The following is a 20380-nucleotide window of genomic DNA, read 5'->3' as shown; positions in this document are numbered from 1 at the left end:
GGGTGCTGCTGACATGGGAAATTATTCCCAACACATTCCTGGCCCTGCTCATCTCCCCTTCCCAGCAGCATACAGGACTGGGGGGCACCTCAGCCCCCTGATTTAACCCCCTATTTTATTTGGATTATTTTTTTATCCTCCCCACAGGAACCCTCCTCACCCCAGGGAATTTGGATTTTCCTTTCCACCTTTACCTTTACCTTGGCTATGAAGCTGCAGAGCCAAAGTGAAGGTGGGAGTGATGAGGTCACCACTGCAATGAATTTCCAGGTTTTTAGTCTCCAGAGGGGATGGAGAGTTTGGTTGTGTGCAGACACAAGATTTAAAAAATCACAAGTTTCCCAAGATTTTAACAAAACAAAGAGGTTTTTACAGGAGGGTCTCTATCTAGCAGGAGGATGCAAAACCCCTGCAAAGCTTAAAATTGTATTTTTTGGTCAAAAAAGAAAAGGAATCCCTCTGACTGTATCTGGTTGCAGAAGATGGGTTTGGGCTCACCCCAAATCTCCTGGGGGCAATCCAGTGAGGATCAGTGGGGTGTTTAAAAACAAGGGCCATTCCAGCCATCCTTTATTAGAAATGACAGGAAAGGTTGTGCACCTCAGAGCGTTATTTTCATTAAACCATCTGTGCAGCTCCATACATTTCCCATTTCTCTGTATCGCCCACGTGGGAGCAATTGTGGTTTTCTTCCAAGAAATGTGTGTGTAATCTGGTAATCCCAAAAAAATCCCCCTCTGAAGTCAGGCTGCAGATGGTCCTTCATGCTCTGGTGGGTCTGGCTGGGCACAGTCAGGACACCAAATCCAGACTGGGAACAGTGGGAGCTGCTGGGGCAGGCAGGGAGGGAATGATCCGGGACTGGGGCTGATCCAGAAAGGAACTGGGAACTGCCCAGACTAAACTGGGACAGGGGATGGACCAGTCTGGGACTGGGGAAAGTGGCCTGGGAATGGGAATGGACTTGGCTGGAACTGGGGACACTGGTCTGGGAGCAGTGGTGGACTCATATGGGACTGGGGATGCTGGTCTGGGACTGGGAAAGCTGATTTGGGGTTGGGGATAGAATGATTTGGGATTGGAGAGTGACCAGTCTGGGACTGGGGAAACTGGTCTGGGACTGGGGATATTGATTTGGGAATGGGGAAACTGGTCTGGAAATAGGGAAACTGGTCTGGGAACGGAGAAACTGGTCTGGGAATGGGGAAACTGGTCTGGGACTGGGGAAATTGATTTGGGACTGGGGAAACTGATCTGGGATTGGGGAAATTGGTCTGGGATTGGGGAAACTGATCTGGAAATGGGGAAACTGGTCTGGGATTGGGGAAATTGATTTGGGATTGGGGAAATTGATCTGGGACTCGGGAAAATGATCTGGGACTAGATTGATCTGGAACTGGGGGGGGTGGTTTCGGGCATATACTGATCATGGGCTGGGGGTGGACTGATCTGGGACTGGGATATTGGTCAGAGCCTGGGAATGGATTGATCTGGGACTGGGATATTGGTCAGAGACCGGGAATGGATTGATCTGGGACTGGGATATTGGTCAGAGACTGGGAATGGATTGATCTGGGACTGGGATATTGGTCAGAGACTGGGAATGGATTGATCTGGGACTGGGATATTGGTCAGAGACTGGGAATGGATTGATCTGGGACTGGGATATTGGTCAGAGACTGGGAATGGATTGATCTGGGACTGGGATATTGGTCAGAGACCGGGAATGGATTGATCTGGGACTGGGATATTGGTCAGAGACTGGGAATGGATTGATCTGGGACTGGGATATTGGTCAGAGACTGGGAATGGATTGATCTGGGACTGGGATATTGGTCAGAGACTGGGAATGGATTGATCTGGGACTGGGATATTGGTCAGAGACCAGAAATGGATTGATCTGGGACTGGTAACAGACCAGTCTGGCTCAGGGAAGACTGCTCTGGGACTGGGGAAGCTGGGTTGGAACTGGGAATGGATTTACTTGGGATTGGGAACGAGGGGACAGATCCGACCCGGGATAGACCCGGGACAGGGGCGGGTCAACCACGCCCCCTCCCGCACAAGCCCCGCCCCTACATCTAGGCCCCGCCCCCGGGTCAGCTGATTTCGGGGAAAGCCGCGCTTTAAGAGAAACTGCGGCGCGCGCCCCGTAGGGACGCTCCTCATTGGTCAGCCCCGCACGGCCCCGCCTCCCCATTGGGTGGGGCGGGAGCAGGGGAGGAGTCGGTGATTGGTGGATCGTGGAGTGGGCGCGGTAGTGGGCGTGGCCGCATAATCTCGCTGGTATATATAATGAGCTCGGGGAAACCGCGGGCGCGGCACCAGGAGCGCGGCAACGGGAACGGCGCCGGGACCGGCCGGGGGACAGGTACCGGCATTCCCCGTGGGTGGGCAGGGACCGGCCGGGGGACCCATTCCGGCATCCCGATAGCAGCATCCCCCGTGGGAGGGCAGGGACCGGCCGGGGGACGGGTACCGGCGCTGACATCCCCCGTGGGAGGGCAGGGACCGGCACCGGCATCCCCTGTAGGAGAGCAGGGACCTGCCGCAGGACCGCGTCCTGTACCGCCATCCTCTGTGAGAGGACACCGGGAAGGCACCGGCAGCGAGCGGTGAAAGGCTGGGGCCGGTCCCGAGCCCTACCCCGGTTTCCCGCACGCCTGCGGGCTGCCGAGGAGCGCAGGGGGTGTGCGGGATCGCACGGATGCGGGATGTCCCCGTGTCGCGTTCCCCTGCGCAAGGAGCGAGCCCGCTGCGGGTGGCAGAGCCCGGGATGGGCGGGTGGAGCCGCGGCGCTGCCGCTGCCAGCCCGGTGGAGGCGGCTCCTCGGTGTTGTCCCGGGCGGGTGACTCCCTGTCGGGGAGGGAGATGGAGCCCCGGCCTCCGGCAGCGATGGGAAGAAGCTTTCTAGGAAAACAAGTGTCCCATTTCTGCGGGATTTCTCAGGTTCTTCCCTTTTGGCATCACTCAGGGCGGGTGCTGGAGCCCCCAGAGAAGCTGTGTGTGCCCCATTCCTCCAGAGATGAGCTGTGGCATGTCCTTTGGGACATCCAGCTGGCATCCAGAGCTGTGCCCTCCGTGACGTTTTGGCTGGCGGTGTTGGTGCTCACCATCCCTAAAAACCAGGGGCTGTGCTCTGAGTAGCCAGGGCCATCTAGAAGGGATGGAATTTGGTGGCACTGAGCTGGTGGCAGCCCATGGCGAAGCAGGGACCACTGGCTATCAGGCTGTGCTGGGAGCATCCTTGTTTTCTCCCCAAAAATCTTCCAGTGGGGCAGTAAATAACAAATAAACAAGGCAGAGGCAGTCCTGTAAAATGTAGAGCCAAAATGCCTGGGAAGTTGATCCAGGGGCTGCTGATCCCTTCTGCCAGGCCACCAGCTCCTGTCGTGGCATGGAGGTGACAGGGAGGGTGAGCCTGGCACTTTGCTTCCAGCAGCTGTGTGTTCCTTATCCCTGGGAGGATTTGGGATGCAGTTTGGAGCTGGGATCTGCTCCCCAAGTCGTGCTTGGTGAGAGGAGCTGCTGCCCCCTCCGGGACAAATCCTTGTGCCAAGGCCAGCCAGGGACAGCTCTGGCACCCCAGCAGGGCCTGCCCGGTGTCACTTGCTCAGGTGACAGCACAGCTGGGGGCTTTAGTCCCCATCCATCTGCTTCCTCTGTGATTTATCCTGCAGCAAAATAGGAATAAGCAGAGCACTGAGTCAGCTGCTTCTGGGAGCGGAACTTTGGTAGAGCTGGAGGAGGAATTTGTAGTAACTCAGAAGGAAATTGCCTTCATTTTTCTTTCTTTTTTTTTTTTAAATAATTTTAAAAGAAGCAGAGGATGGAATGGGGGATGTGGGCTGGGGGTGTTTTAATCTTAGAATTACAGAACTGTGGGATCACAGAAGGGTTTGGATTGGAAGTGACTTTAAAGTGGGCAGACATTGGCATGTGGGGCTTCCAAAAGCTGCAGGTGGTGCTGCTGCCAGCTGAGCACGGGGCAAAGGGGCAGAGCAGCCCAATCCCTGTGCTGGGATGGAGCTGGGATGGAGCTGGCAGAGCTGAGAGGGCTCGCTGGGTGTCTCTGCATGTGAAAAATGCCAATCGCTTGTTTTGAAAATTTAAAAGTTTAATAGTAATAAAATTGTTATAAAATAGTAATATAATTAGAGTAACGATAATTTGGACAGTTTGGATTAGGACAATATGAGACAACAGAAACAAAGAGTTATGGACAGTCCGGGTACCTTTTCTGGGCAAAATAAGCCCAAAAAAGGACCCAGGTTAACAGGATTAACCCTTAAAAGCAACAGCCTGTTGCATATTCATACATCTCATCCATGCTGCATAAATTCCATTCAAACACAGGATTCTGTCTGGGCAGTGTCACCTTCTTCCTCTGAATCCTGACAGCATCTTTAGGGCTGAGCCAGGCAGGAAGAAGTTAGTTTCTTCTGATAAGAGAGAATTCTGATAAATTCTCTTTCTCTGAAAGATTCAGGTGTCCTGTGGCTGCTGTCTCGGTGTGAAACCTTTCTTTAAAAAGAGTATCTTACATAGTTTCTATTTTAACATTTTGTTATAACCTAAGACTGCATTCAACAGGCTACTCAAGAAAACCAACGCAGCCCAACTTTCTAACACAACACACGCAATATTCACTTGAATATTTGAGAAAAGGCAAGGACAAACGGTGCATCTTTGGCCCTGCAGGATGTGTGACAGGAACGGCGGGCGGCGCCTGCGGCAGTGGCTGATCGAGCAGATCGACAGCGAGCTCTACGCCGGGCTCATCTGGGAGAACGAGGACAAGTCCATGTTCCGCATCCCCTGGAAGCACGCTGGCAAGCAGGACTACAACCAGGAGGTGGATGCTTCTATTTTCAAGGTAGGGAATGTCTTCTCTTGGTGGTTCCTTGTTGGAACCAAGGAAATCCCTCTGGCTGCCCTGGAGGACTCGAGACCCTGCCCAGGGGGCTCACAGAGCCCAGGTCCCCTGTGCCTTTGATCCTCACCCATGGAAAAAACAATTAGCAACCTTTATATGAAGGATTGCAAGTCAAGAGAGTTTGAGTAGAATGAGAGTGAATTCATCACAGGGTGAAAATGTAGAATTTTGGGGTTTTTAGGATGGGGGTTCAGGGGGCAAGATGGAAGAGTCTGGGTATGTCCAGTCCTTCTCCTTCTTCTTCTAGGCCTCCATCTTCTGCTGTGATGGTGGCACTTTTGGATTGGTTTAAGGTAGAAGCTCACTGTCTAACATAGGTGATGGGTATTGAGAAGTTCTGGTAAATAAAGTACAGGTAGTTTTTAGTATAAAAAGATAACACCAGTGTGCCTCAACCCGACCTGCCAGACAGACCTCAGGTCAGAGAAAGAAAGAATGGTATAGATGAAGAGTAATAAACAGCCTTGAGAACGAGAACAGAAAAATCCTGACTCCTCCTTCGACAGCCAGACTGGGAAAAAGAAGCTTGTACACATCTCAGGGTCACTCTGAGCAGCAGATTCTGAGAGCTCCTGGGCTCTGTGCTGCTGGTTTTGTGCTTGGTGGGACATGGCCATGCTGTCTCTGGGTTTTGTGCCTTTAACCCTTGCAGGAGATGCTGCAGTTGGTCTCCTGGCTTTTTTTTTTTTTTTTTTTTTTTGGGATGATTTATTCCTTTTCATCAAAATTTAGGACCAGTTTTAGGTTTGTTTTCAGCATGTTTGAATCCAGGTGTGATGTGAGAAGCAGCTTTTGACCTGGTCTAAACTTCTCATCAGCTTGATGATAAAATGCTGATGAACTTGATGATAAAATGCTGGGTTTATGTTAAAAAAAAATTAAAAGGACTTTGTAGGTGGGAAGGAAGGATTTCACTGAAGGGGGGGTTTCCAGTTTTGGAAAAAATGGGAAAATTCCATCCTGAAGCAAAAAGTTCAGATTTTCCCCAGGAATTCCCTTCCATCTGACCCCACTTCCAAGTATCTGTACTGGTGAAGGAGTTTAATTTCAGTTAGAACTGGTTTGGGAGCACTGAGTTATGAGGATAGCCTTGAACTCAGCCCTCTGAAAATGCAGAAGTCTCTATAAAAGAAATCAATCTGTATATTTAAAAAAACATGTAATGTTTTTCATTCTTCCTTCAGTGATAAAATATGTTCTTCTGCTAAAGGACAAATTCTGTTCTGATCTTAGGGAAACCAGTTTTATTTATTAAGTAGTCAGGAGCTGGGAAATGAGGTTTATTTTGATTTTTGATTGAGCAGCGATTCCTCGTGCTCCTGACCTGTAGGTGCAGAAGTGAAGCCACAAGTGATGATTTTGACCTCTGCTTTTTGCAAACCTGGCTTTTGCAAGCCTGTTCTGTATTTCTGAGGCAGGTAGTGCTGCTCTGGCCCCCAAACCCCCCAGGTGTGGTGGCTGTGCAGGTGGCCGCAGTCTAGGAGTGAAACAGCAAATCCCCAAGAGATGCTCGAGAGGGTGCAAGATGCAAAATGCTCTCTGCAAGCCCAGCTCTTCCTCCCTGAGAGGGCTCACAGGAAGGGTTTTCTTAGGGTTTTTTTCTCATTCTTTGCTTCAGGCCTGGGCTGTTTTCAAAGGCAAGTTCAAGGAGGGCGACAAAGCCGAGCCGGCCACGTGGAAGACGCGGCTCCGCTGCGCCCTGAACAAGAGCCCTGACTTTGAGGAGGTGACAGACAGGTCCCAGCTGGACATCTCTGAGCCCTACAAGGTCTACAGGATCGTGCCAGAGGAGGAGCAGAAGTGTGAGTTCCCCAGGAAGGGACTGAGCCCTGCTCTGGGTCCATCCTGTGGGCGCAGCCCTGCGCCTGAGCACGGCTCCCTGGCCAGCCCTGCTCTGTGCTCTGTGCTTGTCCTGCTCTGCAGATGTCCCCTGGGGTGACAGGGAGGGGAGGAGAAAGGCCAGGCTTGGGGTTTTTAACCCCTTAAACCCCTAGGAAATATGGGACAGCTGCAGCCTCGTGGGAGCTCCCATCCCCTGAGGATGTTGTAGGGGCAAATTCCACTTTCCCTGCCTGGGGGAGGGACATGAGCCTAACCTTATTTTTTTCCTCCCAACCCCTGCCCTGTGAGGATGGTGGGGAGCTGCAATAAATCCCTTTTCTTGCTGGAGGAGCAATAATTTTGCAGAGAGCTGCTCTGATGTCCGGTGTGGCTCAGCTCACACTAACTATAACTCTATTTGTGGTTAGGGGAGCCTGTGTGCTTTGTCCTTTTTTTTTTTTTTTTAAAGTTAAAAACTTGCAGAAAAAAGCATGATTTTGCAGTCAGGAAATCTGCCTTTAGCATCTCTGTCCCCTCCAGCCCGTTCACACAGGGGCTGTGCTGCACCTATGCAAATGGCACTGCAGGTTCCCACCAGCAGCAGCCCCACTGCCCTGGGGTGGCTGGTGGAAAAAAGAGAAGCAGCAGCCCCAGCCCCAGTCTCTGGGGTGCTCAGAAAAACCCCAAACCCTCTTCTCTGCTCCAGCTCTGTCTCTGTCACCAGCCAGGCTTTTGATTTTTCTTGCTGCTGGTCCCTGTGCAGGGGGGAAAGGAGTTGTAAAGTGATTTTTGGTCCCAAACACGCAGCTCTGGAGGGGCTGTGAGCCTGTCCAAGGTGCTGTTACATGACTCTGCTGTGGTTCCTGCTCTCACCACTTTCACTGGCCGAGAGGTTCCCAAAACCCTCCGAGATGAGCTGTGCTTGGCAAGTGTGGGTGTTCTGACTGCAGCCCCACCTCTCCCTCCAGGCAAGGCAGGGGTGGCCACCGGGAGCAGCCTGAACGAGGTCACCGACATGGACTGCAGCTCCTCTGCCATCGACGACCTCATCAAAGAGGTGAGGCCCCACCCTGGCTGCAGGTGCAGGGCTTGGGCCAAGCTGGGTGCTGTGGGACAGCACTGCCTTCCCCAGATTGCCTCTGCAAAGCTGCAGGGCTGGGTTTGCAGCTCCTCCAGGTGAGCCAGCACCGGCACTCCAGGCTCTGATGTTGGCTCCTGCTTTCCTTGTGCATCCAGCTGGGAGACACCCTCACTAGGGATGGCTCTGTCACAGCTCTGTGCCCCTCCTCGGCCTTGTCACACCTGGCTGCTCACCTTCTGTAGCTCTGGAGGGTCTTATTCAGATGTACAACCTGGGCAATGCCAGACTTGGTCTTTCCAACCCCACAAAAATTGGCTGGTGATGCCATTTGGGCCCTCCCTGAGTGCTCCAAGTGCCTTGCTGGAGGCATCAAACCCGCTCTGATCCTGGTGTCTGCTGTCCCACAGCCCTCCTGTGTGGATGAGTACCTGGGCATCATCAAGAGGAGCCCCTCACCCCCCCAGGAGACCTGCAGGAACCCCCCAATACCCGACTGGTGGGTGCAGCAGCCCAGCCCTGGTAAGCAGCCAACAGCTCGTGTGGTGTTCGGGAGATTTTTGGGGCAGGAAAAATCTTCCTGTGTGGGGAAAAACTGCTCCCCATGCTGTATTTTATCTTCCTTATTAAGAATGTTTGAAGTACTCATAAAGAAATCCAGCTGGGAGCTTTTTGCTGGCATTTTCCACCTGGGAGCTGGGAAACCTGGGGCAGAAAATGAGGGGGGTGGTGGGGGGAGCTGGGGGATTGGGATTTGGGATTTGGGATTGCAGGCTCAGCTTGGTTTTCTGTGCCCACAGCGTTGCCCCTGATGAATGGATACTCCAGCTATGAGCAGTATCACTCAGGTAAGGCTCCTCACCTGGCCAGCAGGCGCCCCTCTCTGTTTGTGGTGGCAGGAGGTGGCTCTGACTCTGTCCCCCACCTTGAGGGAGGCTTTGCTTTGATTTTGGGAGGAGCTGCACCCTCCTATTATCCACATTGCCATGCTGGGATGAATCCTGCCTGGTGGCATGGGGGCAGAGAGCAGCTGCTCAGGATGCTGGGACCAGGCAGCCTTTGGGATGGGGGAGTGTGGAGCAAAGGCAGGAGGGAGAGGTTCAATGGGTTTGAAACTAAACCACCAGAAGTTCCACCTCAACATGAGGAAAAACTTCCCATGGATGGTGTCAGAGTGGAGTTGTGGAATTTCCCTCTCTGGAGACATTCAGAGAGGAATTCCTGGAACAAACCCCACCTGGATTTGTTCCTGTGTCACCTGCTGCAGGTGACCCTGCCTGGACAAGGGGCTTGGACTGAGTGGTGCAGAAATCCCTTCCAACCCCAGCCACTCCATGATCCTGTAATACTGGGAGCTCTCACTTGCTGGTCAGCCCTGGAGATGTCCCTCCACCAAGAGAGAATCACTCCCAGGAGATTTGGGATTTGGGCATGGCAGCGAGGAGCGGCTTTGTCCTTCCCTGATGCGACACCCACAAACCCCTCACCTCCCAGGTTATTCCCAGATGGTGATCAGCTTCTACTACAGCGGGAGGCTGGTGGGCCACGTCAGCACCTCGTGCTCTGAGGGCTGCAGGATCTCCCTGGGGCAGCCCTCGGGCCACGGGGAGAAGCTCTACGCCCCCGATGCCCTGGAGCACGTGCGGTTCCCCTCGGCCGACGCCATCCAGAACGACCGCCAGAAGCAGATCACCAGGAAGCTCTTTGGCCACCTGGAGAGGGGCGTCCTCCTGCACAGCAACAAGCAGGGCATCTTCATCAAGAGGCTGTGCCAGGGCAGGGTCTTCTGGAGTGGCAACACCATGGCCTACAAGGACAGGCCCAACAAACTGGACCGGGAGGACGTGGTGAAGATCTTTGACACCAACTTGTTCTTCCGAGGTTTGTAGGAGCCTCCTGGTTTTTTTTTTTTTGGTGTTGGGATTTCTGTTCTTTCCTGCATTAGGGGGTTGAGGGTGATCAGCCAGCAGATGTGGTGGATAATCCTGGGTGGCAGCAGTTTGGGGTGGAGGGTGGAGGAGGGGATGGGAGAACAGGGATATGACTCTGGCCAGAAACTCCCTGGAAAAGCTGAGATAATTCGGGGATCCCAAAACCTTGGGACAATGCACAAAGGGTTTCTGGAGTTTGGGACCCCCTTGAGCCCTGTGGTGGGGTCAAAAGGGTGCAGCCCTTTTTCCTTGCACACTTTGAATCCCTCCCTGCTGGGTTCCCAAGGATGAGCAGGTGACACTACCAGACCTAGGAAAGGATATTTGGGGTCGTGTGGCAAATTCCAGACCGGAGGCTTTGCTTGAGCCCTCAGCTTCCTTGTGGGGTGCCTGCTCCCAGGGATGTGTAACAAAGCCTCTGGAGGGCAAATTCCCAGTTTTCCTCTGTCCTTGCAGAGCTGCAGCAGTACTACAACAACCAGGGTCGCTTCCCAGACAGCAGGGTGATGCTGTGCTTCGGGGAGGAGTTCCCAGACGCCGTGCCCCTGAGGTGTAAACTCATCCTTGTCCAGGTACGGGGGGCTGGGAGGAAAGGGAACCCAGGCAGAGTGGGAATTCTGCCAGCAGAGCCCCACCCCTGCAGCCACGGGGCATTTGGGTGCCTGGATTGGAGTGGAAGAGGCTTTTCCACAGCTCCTGAGAGGTGCTTGGGCTGCTGATCTCAAATTCCTGGAGCTGGGTTTGCAAATGAAGCTCCCTAAGGGCAAGAGTTTTGTGAACTGCAGGGAAATCTCCCCTCTTCCTCCTGATCCTGCATTGGCACTGGGACTTCTGCCTTTTCCTGTGGGAAATGGGGAAGTATAGCCCTGGAGTGGTGGATTTAAGATCAGTCAGTGGTGTGGTCAGCAGCTGGGACTGGCAGCAGTGGGGCTGGGAGATCTTAGGAGGGGGGAGAAGGGGATGGGATGTGGGGTCAGTCCTCATGGCCCTGGACAGAAACTTCTCCTTGGAGAAGCTGCAGCAGCTGTGGGGTTGAAAAGGCTCAGGACAGGGCATTTCTGGAGCCTCTTGGGCCAGCCAGGCTGGGGCAGCAGGGATGTGACAGGGAGGGCACAGGGAGGGTGTGGCATCCCCTCTTGAGCAAGCAGAGACCCAGCAGGTCTGTGAGGCCCTCTGGGGATTTACAAGATCACAGACTGGTCCTGTGCCTCCTGCACAACTCCTGGCCTCGTCACCTCTTGCTGTCCTGGATGGATCCTCTGGACGTGCTGGGGCACCCCCAGCCTGTCCTTGCACCTCAATATCCCTGCTGGCAGGAGCTCCTGGGGCTGCTCCTTTATTCCTGGAGCTGCTTGTGGAGCCAGACCTGCTGTCCTGGCAGGACCTGGCCCCCTGTGCTCTGCCATGCATCCCCCAGCCCATCTCCACTGGCTGGAGCAGCAGGAGATGACCCAGGAGTTCCTCCTCACTCAATCCCTGCCCTCTTTCCCGTGTCCCAGGTGGAGCAGCTGTACCTGAGGCAGGTGGTGGATGAGGCTGGCAAGAGCTGCAGCTCCAGCCCCATGCTGCCCGTGGCTGAGGAGCCCCAGCACGACCAGGGCTACCGGATCTTCCAGGACATCTGCACACCCCGGCCGCTCTTCCGAGAGAGCCAGCAGATCGCCGTGTGAGCCTGTGCCCTCCCCCTGCTGGGCTGGCCTGCCCACTCCCAGACTGCTCCCACCTGTGCCTAAGGGTCTAAAAAAGTGACACTAAAAAGTGTCCTTTTTTTTCTTATTTTTTTTTCTTATTTTTTTTTCTTATTTTTTTTCTTATTTTTTTTCTTATTTTTTTCTTATTTTTTTCTTATTTTTTTCTTATTTTTTTCTTATTTTTTTCTTATTTTTTTCTTATTTTTTTCTTATTTTTTTCTTATTTTTTTCTTATTTTTTTCTTATTTTTTCTTATTTTTTCTTCTTTTTTCTTCTTTTTTCTTCTTTTTTCTTCTTTTTTATCTTATTTTTTCCTTATTTTTTTCCCCCTTTTTTTCCCCCTTTTTTTCCTCCTTTTTTTTCCTCCTTTTTTTTCCTCCTTTTTTTTCCTCCTTTTTTTTCCTCCTTTTTTTCCCTCCTTTTTTTCCCTCCTTTTTTTTCCCTCCTTTTTTTTTCCCTCCTTTTTTTTCCCTCCTTTTTTTTTTCCTCCTTTTTTTTTCTCCTCCTTTTTTTTTTCTCCTCCTTTTTTTTTTCTCCTCCTTTTTTTTTCTCCTCCTTTTTTTTTCTCCTCCTTTTTTTTTCTCTTCCTTTTTTTTTCTCCTCCTTTTTTTTCCTCCTTTTTTTTCTCCTCCTTTTTTTTTCCCTCCTTTTTTCTTTTTTTTTCTCCTCCTTTTTTTCTCCTCCTTTTTTTCTCCTCCTTTTTTTCTCCTCCTTTTTTTCTCCTCCTTTTTTTCTCCTCCTTTTTTTCTCCTCCTTTTTTTCTCCTCCTTTTTTTTTCCCTCCTTTTTTTTTCCCTCCTTTTTTTTTCCCTCCTTTTTTTTTTTTCCTTTTTTTTTTTTCCATATTTTTTTCCATTTTTTTTTTCCTTTTTCAAAGTTGTGTTTGGTTCTTTGCTGTTTCCAGTGCAGAATCTGTATAAATCCAGGGGTGAAAATTGCCATGAGCAAACAGGTTGGATGTTCAGTGTTTCTCCTGTCAGGGATTTATGATAAAAGTGACTTTTCTCGTCCCAGGACTGTCTGTAGCTGGTGGCTGGGGACATCCAAGCTGTGCAGGAAGGTCAGGGCTGGCTGTGCTTTGTGTTGCCTTTGTTAATGGCCAGTCAGGCAGAACCAAACCCCAGCAGCTGTAACCACCTGCCCCAACAATCTGCAGCTCAGACCTTGCTGAGAGCAGCAGTTCCATAGGAGGTGACTCTTGGAAGAGCCTTAGAATGCTCCAATTTAGGAAATTCTATCCAGGAATCAGCTTTCCCCCTTCAAAGAGTCCTGCTGGTGGAAGGCAGGGTGTGCCTCCCCAAGAGAGCTCCTGAAGTTCCTCTTTATTTTTGCTGTGAGATTTGTGTGTTTCTCTTTCACGCCAAAGCGGATTGAAATTTGGAAACCCATGCAGAGATTCTGGATGTAAATATTGAATATGAAAACTTGGGAATCTTCATTTTTCCTGACCAGAGCCGGAGTTTATATAAATATAGAGAATTTTAATTTTTAAGATTGCAGCCTAGTGTGAATAGCTTGGCTTCACCCTCCCAAACACACGTGTGGGGCTCTCCCAGGCGTGTCCAGGCAGCATCATCCATGTGTAAATCCTCATTTTCACAGCCTCTGTGTGCCCCCAGCTCTGGGGAGCTGCTGGTGCCCCCCAGGGCAGGGCTGCACATGTCTGTGTGCCACCAAAGCTGCCTATTTATTGTATGCCTGAGGTTTGTTCATTTTTGGAGTAAATTTTTATATCTCCCTGCCATTAAATGCTATATTTTGTATTTCTCTTGCAGTGTGGTTTTTGGGTGCAGTGGGTGGGGTCTCAGAGCTGCTGGGGGGAGTCTGGCACCTCTGACTTGCCCCTAATTTGGTTTTCCCTGTGGTGGGGTCTGTGTTGAGCCTCTGTCACCTCCTTCCTTTTGCTGGATTCACCTCCAGGCAGAAAGAAATGAGTCAAAATGCTGCAATGCAGTGCAGGGAGGGAAATGGGATCACTTGGAGAGCCTTCATTCCAGGAGGAGGAGGATGTGTCCCTGCTCATCTGCCACAGCACTGAGCTGGCTGTGATGCTTCAGGGTCACGGGGTGGGGGCAGTTCTTTATGGTTGTGTCCAAAAACTTCCTCTTTTCCTTTTCCCATGGGAAATGGGAGTGTTTCCCCACTGACCTGTGGTGGTGTAATCCCAGCTGACAGCCAGGCGCCTCCCTCATTCCCTGGTACCCCTTCAGGGGGAGGGAAGTTGGAAAAAAAAGCCTTGTGGATTGAGAACATTTTAATAATTGGAAGAAATTCTTTACTTTGGGAAGGAATTCTTCCCTCTGAGGGAGGTGAGAAAAGCTGTGGCTGCCCCTGGATCCCTGGAAATACTCCAGGCAAGGTTTGGTGGTGCTTGGAGCAATCTGGGACAGTGGAAGGTGTCCCTGCCCATGGCAGGGTGGGGGAATGAGTTGAACTTTAAGGTTCCTTCCAGTGCAAATAATTCAGGGATTCCAATTATAAAAATATTGAGTATAGTGATGGTGATGAAAGGGAGAGAGGAGTAAAAGTGAAGGGAAGCAGGTGCTGCAATTGCTCATCCCTACTGTGAGGAAAATGAGCTCTACCCCAGCAGGAACCAGGACACTTCTCCATCCAGGTTGCTCAGGGTTCTGGTCCAGGGGGGTGCCCTGAGATGGGAGAACCAGCTGGAACTTTGTGATCAAACCTGAGGACTGAGGGCATCCCTCCAGGCTCGCCCCAGCCCCGTTGGTGGGGTGCTCGTGCTCCTGCAGGCACTGCAGCACCTGGACTTGGGGCTTCTGAGGAGAACTGGCTGCACACCAGGAGTTTTTAGGATGCACCAGGATCTCCAAAGGAGACCCCAGCTCCTGTAAGCTGCTATGGGATGCTGTGCCACGGCAGGGGCACTGTGAGCACTGCTCAGCCTTTCTCTGCTCTGCCTGAGCATCCCACGGGCTTTAATCCTGCTCCAGCCCTCACTGCTCCCTCAGGGGGGGTGAGGAAGCCTCACCTGTCCTGGTGATGCCTTGGGAAGGCTGAGCTGAGGCTGGACAGAGCTAAAGAATAAAGCAGGGATTTATTGAAAGGATCTCCTCCATGGATCCACCTTGGGCAGCACAAGAGCCCAGCCAGGGCTGAACCCAAGTTGAACCAAAATGGTCCCAAAATGAACCCAAGATGAACCAAAATGGCCCCAAAATGCACGAGCACTCCCGGGGTCTCTCCCTGGGATCAGCTCTGCTCCATTTGCACCTTGCAGTTCATTGTTCCAGCCCAGCTTTAGCCCAGGCAGTCCCACCCTTGTTTTTCTCTCTCCAGCCCACGGGGTTTGTGCTCCTGGGCTGAGATGTGGATCATTTGTCCTTGGTGCCCAGCTGGAGCAGGAATTGTTTTGTCTCCCTGCTCTGTGCACAGAGCTCACCATGCCCTGATGTGAACCCAGCCCCACACACTAAAGCAGCACAGAATGTGAAAAGTATAAAAGCCAAACCCTGAGGCATCACCTGTGGGCCTGGCAGGGTGGAGGTGGGGCTGAGGTACCCTCTGTGGGCTGTGCTGGAACAACTCATGATGGGCACCAGAAACCCACTCGTGGTTTCCCCAGATGTGCAGGGCCAAGTCCTTCCTCAGAAACCACCACCTTGTGCCCCCTGGAGCCACCTGCTCCTGCCCAGGGCTCTTTCAATTTCCACCCCAGACTGTGGCAGAGCCGTGGTGAGCTGAGGTGCCTTGTGCTGCACTGCTTATTTTTGTTCTGCTCTGATTATTTTTGTGCTGTCAGCGTTTCTCAGAGCCACAGCTCAGTTTGGGACCTCAACCAGCACCGTGGCTTCCATCCCACAGAGATTCCAAGAGGAAATGCCTGGTGGGTGAGGAGGGGCTGGGAAGGAGCCAGTGGGATGCAGGAAGGGTAACGAGGTGGGAACATGATTGTGAGCTCAGGTAGGGCTCACAGAAGTGCTGGGCTTGGGTTTAATGTCTGGGTTTGGCTTGGGTTTAGGCCTAAGCTGGGTTCCCTCATCCTGCAATCCACCATGAGGAAGCCTCCGAGGCTGATGTTCCAGCACAGATTTCCAGGTGAGTGCAGTGATTTCACCCAGGGGTGAAATCTGGCCCAGAGTCCCCGTGGCCTTTGTGAGATTCCAGAAGGAATTCCTGCACGTCTCTCACTTTTCCTGCGAGCCAGGCAGGAAGGGCACTGCCATCCCCAGCTGGGAAGCTGGTGGGCTCTGGAAGAACCCCAATCCAGAGGCAGTGCCTGCATCCTGGGCACCCATCCCTGCACCTTGCTGGGCCCTGGGCAGCTCCAGGGAGCTGCTGCTGCTGCAGCTGTGCCCTGCCTTGGTGGTTTTGGGTGGCTGGTGACTCAAATACTTTCGTTGGTTTCGTTCATTTGGGTTCCTCTCCGTCACCTCCCCAAGTGAAACCTCAGTGCCAGCGTCAGCTCCTCTCTGCCAGTGGCTTGTCTGCTGGCAGGTCCCAAAAGTGACCCAAGTTTTTGGCTGAGGACCCTGTCCCCAAACCCTGGGGGTGATTTATCCCCTGCATCCCCTCCAGCGAGTGCTGCTCCGGGTGTAGCAGGAGAGTGGAGCACAAATGAGATGCTCAGACTGCCCTCCCCGAAATTCTTGCTGCTTTTTTTGGTGGTTTCCCACACTTGGAGTCTGAGCAGCAGCACCATCAAAGTCCTGCTTGATGTCAAGGTATCTCCTTGTGTCCCAGGGGGTCCTGTGGGAATGGGAAGGGAATTTCTGGGAGCTGCCCAGGCTGAACTCCTGCCTTCAGGAGCAAAACGTTCCACATGGGAAGGAGAGTAGAGCTTGGTTTCCACAAAGGAAGCCTCAACTTGCAGGACATCCAGGGTTCCCTCAAGAATATTTGGGAAGAAGCCATGTGCTTACCAAATCCCCCTGACATCAGGCAGGGAAGGGTGGACCAGGGCAGGAAATTTGTGGGAATTTTCTAAGATTTTCCAGCTTGAAGATTTCTACTCCGTGGTAGAGGAACATTTTGATTTCTGGGTGCTGCAAAGGATGTGATCAACACCGCAGCCCCTTGATGTTCTGCTCACTGACTCAGGGATGTAATTTGGGTCCAAAGCCAACCTTTTTTCCTGAGCTTTGTGGCTGGAAGGCAGCTGGGCCTCTGGGAAGCATTTTCCTTGGGAGAAAATGAGCTGGGTCATATCCTGGGTTGCATTAATCTTGTTCATTATGTGTTTCTGGAGTTTGCTGAGGGGCATGCAGGACATGGTCCTCACCAAATGCCAAAAGCACCACAGAAGGTGGCTTCAGGAGAAGAATCCAGCACCCATGAGGACAACAAGTGTCCATCCACCCCTCCCACGTGCCTGAAACCCTGTATGAGGAGTCACCTAGTGCCAAATTCGTGTGAAGAACAAGTTTGGTGGGCTGGCGAGGAGGAAGGCGAGGTTTGTCCCAGCTAAATCCTGAGATTTACCCCAGCTCAACCTGCAGAAAGAGGAAAAGCTCTGCAGGCATCTCCATCCAGTGCTCTGCAACCACAAGTCAGCGGCAGGTCCCAGCTCACAGTTGAACTGCTCGGGAATCCAAGAGCCACCAGCTCCAGCTGCTTCCTCCAACCTGCCCCCGCCTGGCACCGGCCCCCCCAGGCGCCTCTCCAGGCGTTAGAAAACAAACAGTCACTTTTTATTTCGAGACACCAGCCTCTCCAAGTGGTCTGATTGCTCAATGCCCCCCTTTCAGCACAGCAGCCTGGCCAGAGCCAGCTCCTCCGGGCTCTTCCTGGCAGCGTGTTGTAAGCTGGGAGCAGCCCCCTCCTCATGGGCAGCAGGGTGTCTCCTTGGGATGCAGGAAAGCTCCATGGAGGCTCCACCTTCCTTTTCCAAAGAGTTTTATACCCCCTGGGTGGTGGTTTTATGGCCAAAGATGATGATTTGTGGTGGAAACCTGTTTTAATCTGGGAGCAGCCCCCTCCTCATGGGCAGCAGGGTGTCTCCTTGGGACTCAGGAAAGCTCCATGGAGGCTCCACCTTCCTTTTCCAAAGAGTTTTATACCCCCTGGGTGGTGGTTTTATGGTCAAAGATGATGATTTGTGGTGGAAACCTGTTTTAATCTGGGAGCAGCCCCCTCCTCATGGGCAGCAGGGTGTCTTCTTGGGACACAGGAAAGCTCCATGGAGGCTCCACCTTCCTTTTCCAAAGAAAAGAAATCCTGCTTATACCCCCTTGGGTGGTTTTATGGCCAAGAATGATGATTTGTGGTGGAAACCTGCTGTAATCTGGGAGCAGCCCCCTCCTCATGGGCAGCAGGATGCCTTGGGATGCAGGAAAACTGCATGGAGGCTCTACCTTCCTTTTCCAAAGAGTTTTATACCCCCTTGGGTGGTGGTTTTATGGCCAAGGATGATGATTTGTGATGGAAACATGTCAGCAAAACCCATCCAGAGCTGACTTTGGTGGCTCTCAAGGGCTTTGCCCCATTTTGTGTCTGTTTTTTTGACACGGTTTCATGTGACTCTCTTCAGTTGCCTTTTGGTTTGGCTGGGTGGTGGGACTTGGTTCAAGGGCCGAACCACGAGGTCAGAGCTGTGGAGGCAACACGAGGATTGGCCAAAGGCACCTCCTCAGCTCCATCAGAAGAAGGAAGAGGAGGTGCTGGGAAGAGCTGAGGGTGAGGAGGCTGAAGCTGCAGGAATTCCTCAAGCTGGACTTGGCTGCAGGAAGGTCTCATGCAGAGGAAAGGAGATCCCAAACCCCAGAAAACAGGACAGCCACTCCATTTTCAGAATCAGCTTCTGACAGGTGCCCTGTCCCTCTGCAGGTCTGTGCCTGAGCACCAGGTGCTGAAAACAGCAGAGAGAGCAGCAGAGTCAGCACAGGGACGAGGAGAAACACGGTGACATCTGTGCAGAACTTTGGGTTGGTTGTGAGACCCAGCCCAGGCTGAAATCCCCTCCCTCCCCCCTCAGTCTATGTGTGCTCAGGGGCTGGGTCCTGCTCTGACATGTTTTTGTTGCGGGTGATTTGTTTGTGATAATGAAACGCCCGGGTGCACCGAGCAGCCAGAAAAATCAGCCTGAGATTTCTGTGTGGGTCTGGGTGCCCCAGAGCCACCAGGTAACAGGGCCTCTGCTGCTCCTCCTCAGAAGAATTTGCTCTCAACCCTAAAAATGGAAATGGGAAGAAGCAAAAGGGCATTTCAGGCCATTGCACAAGGAGGTCTTTGCAATGTGGTGGTTAAAAAAAAAAAAATACTCCAAGCTGGAGAAATATTCCTTTTCCTTCTTTTTCACCCCAATGTGTGAATGTAGTTGGGTGTTCAGAAGAGTTGCTCCAGCTCTTGCTGAGAGAATAATTCACATGGGTTATGTAAAACCTCCTCACTCTGTGCTGGGTGTTTTTCAGAGAAATGCAAATCACAGAAACATGGAAGGATTGGGGTTGGAAGGGACCTTAAAACTCATCTCATTCCAACCTCTCCCTGAAGGCTGGAACACCTTCCACTGGACCAGGCTGCTCAAAACCACCAAAACCAACAAGATTTTTAGTTTTTGGAGCAATTTGTTTCAATAATATCACTTTCCAGTGTCCCATGGTTCCTGCTTTTTTCTTCTGTTGGGCTTCAGAGGGAGGACTGAGAGATGTGGAAGCAACAGTGGTTAGAAAAAAGAGATTCCCTGCTGGTGTCTTTCTGTTCTGTATTTGAGGAGTAACCACTTCTCCCTGAGGTAAATCTGGCTCGTGGACAGGTCTGAAGGGTGCAGCAGGCAGGTTGTTCTTCCCAGGGACCACAGCTAGAAAAGAGCAGGAGAGATAATTTTGGGGAATGTTTTCACCTCTCTGCCCCAGAAATACAGCCTGGTTTTGTTTTGGAGGGGGGTCTGGATGCCACTTTTGTGAAAATACCAAATATTTCAAATTTGCTGATTTGCTTTGCTGCTCCAGCCCAGGTTTGCTCCTAAATGCTCACGACCAATGTGACCTCCAGTCCTTCCTTGGGCAGATGGTGAGGTCTGGAGGAGACCTGGTCCAAGGAGAGATGGGAAGAGCCTCTTTTTCAGGTGGAGAAGGGAAGGGACCACTCGCTTGCATTTAAGGCGAGGAAGGGAAAAATCAGCGGGAAATGTTCCCTTGTGGTGTCCCCAGCAAGGGCAAGGAGAGCCTGCAGGAAGGAGGCTCGTGGCTGGGAAGGTGGGGAAGGTGGTCTGTGGGGCTCACCACCGAGCAGGAGGTGGAAAAGGTGGGGGAAAGTGGGAGAGGGTGGTGGTTGGAGGGAGGTGCATTGCTGCTGCACCTCAGGAGAAGGGTGAGCACCTGCCCTGCCCGATGTCCAGCCCTGGTCCTACACAACATCACCCAACAGATCCCCGGGAGGGGAGGGAGCAAGCATGGCTGAGTTGAACCCCAAAACCAGGGGCTGAGGGAAGCCTGGACTGCGGCTGTGGCTGCAGCAGGGAGGCTCAGAGCCCCCAGCACAGCCCTGCTCCATGGACATCTTTAATGCCCTCAACCCTCTTGTGGCTGTGAGGACCAACCCCTGTGGAGTGATGGCCAAGAAAGAGCTGGACTCTGTGGGGATGGGATCAGAAAGGAGAGAGGGGTTCCACCCTGCTGGGCAGGACACAGCACCCATCTCTCCTGGGAGAGGGGCAGTCTCCTGGGTTCCTCCTGAGGAGCATCTCTGGTGCACCAGTCTGCTCGATTCCTCTTTCCTGCCCACAGCCACTGGCGGGGCTGGGTCTCCTTCTGTGGGCTGAGATCAGGCAGGAGACCAAGATCAGGCTGAATGGTGGGGAGACAAACCCTCTGTACCCACCCTGGGTGGCTCTGCCCTCGGGGGGGATCTGGGGAACTCTCGGTCTTGATGAGAGTCTGGAAATTCTGGGGTAATTTTAACCTTGCTGTGGGTTGTGAGAAACTGAGGGGTTTTACAGCTTTGCTGTGCTGGGCACTCAAAGT

At 52.4% G+C, this 20380-nt stretch overlaps 1 protein-coding gene across 1 annotated transcript; it reads left to right on the top strand.

Moving 5' to 3' along the window:
* The first annotated feature begins 2300 nt into the window (after positions 1-2300).
* On the top strand, positions 2301-11544 carry IRF8 (interferon regulatory factor 8). The gene is made up of 9 exons (XM_059857463.1): positions 2301-2371; positions 4702-4876; positions 6555-6738; positions 7726-7814; positions 8246-8357; positions 8636-8683; positions 9330-9716; positions 10223-10338; positions 11266-11544. Exons 2-9 carry the CDS (start codon positions 4703-4705, stop codon positions 11434-11436), a joined length of 1281 nt encoding a protein of 426 aa, XP_059713446.1. The 5' UTR covers positions 2301-2371; position 4702; the 3' UTR covers positions 11437-11544.
* Positions 11545-20380: the final 8836 nt, after the last annotated feature.

The sequence above is a fragment of the Haemorhous mexicanus genome, chromosome 12, assembly GCF_027477595.1.
Source record: "Haemorhous mexicanus isolate bHaeMex1 chromosome 12, bHaeMex1.pri, whole genome shotgun sequence".
Lineage (NCBI taxonomy): Eukaryota > Metazoa > Chordata > Aves > Passeriformes > Fringillidae > Haemorhous > Haemorhous mexicanus.
This window is presented reverse-complemented; position numbering and strand designations above follow the sequence as displayed.

What these genes read in the sequence shown, in the direction of transcription:
- IRF8 (XM_059857463.1), top strand. Translation starts at nt 4,703, where the DNA reads ATGTGTGACAGGAACGGCGGGCGGCGCCTGCGGCAGTGGCTGATCGAG. An exon ending in TCGACGACCTCATCAAAGAG is followed by an intron (nt 7,815 to 8,245) that starts GTGAGGCCCCAC and finishes GCTGTCCCACAG; the next exon opens with CCCTCCTGTGTGGATGAGTA. An exon ending in GTAAACTCATCCTTGTCCAG is followed by an intron (nt 10,339 to 11,265) that starts GTACGGGGGGCT and finishes CCCGTGTCCCAG; the next exon opens with GTGGAGCAGCTGTACCTGAG.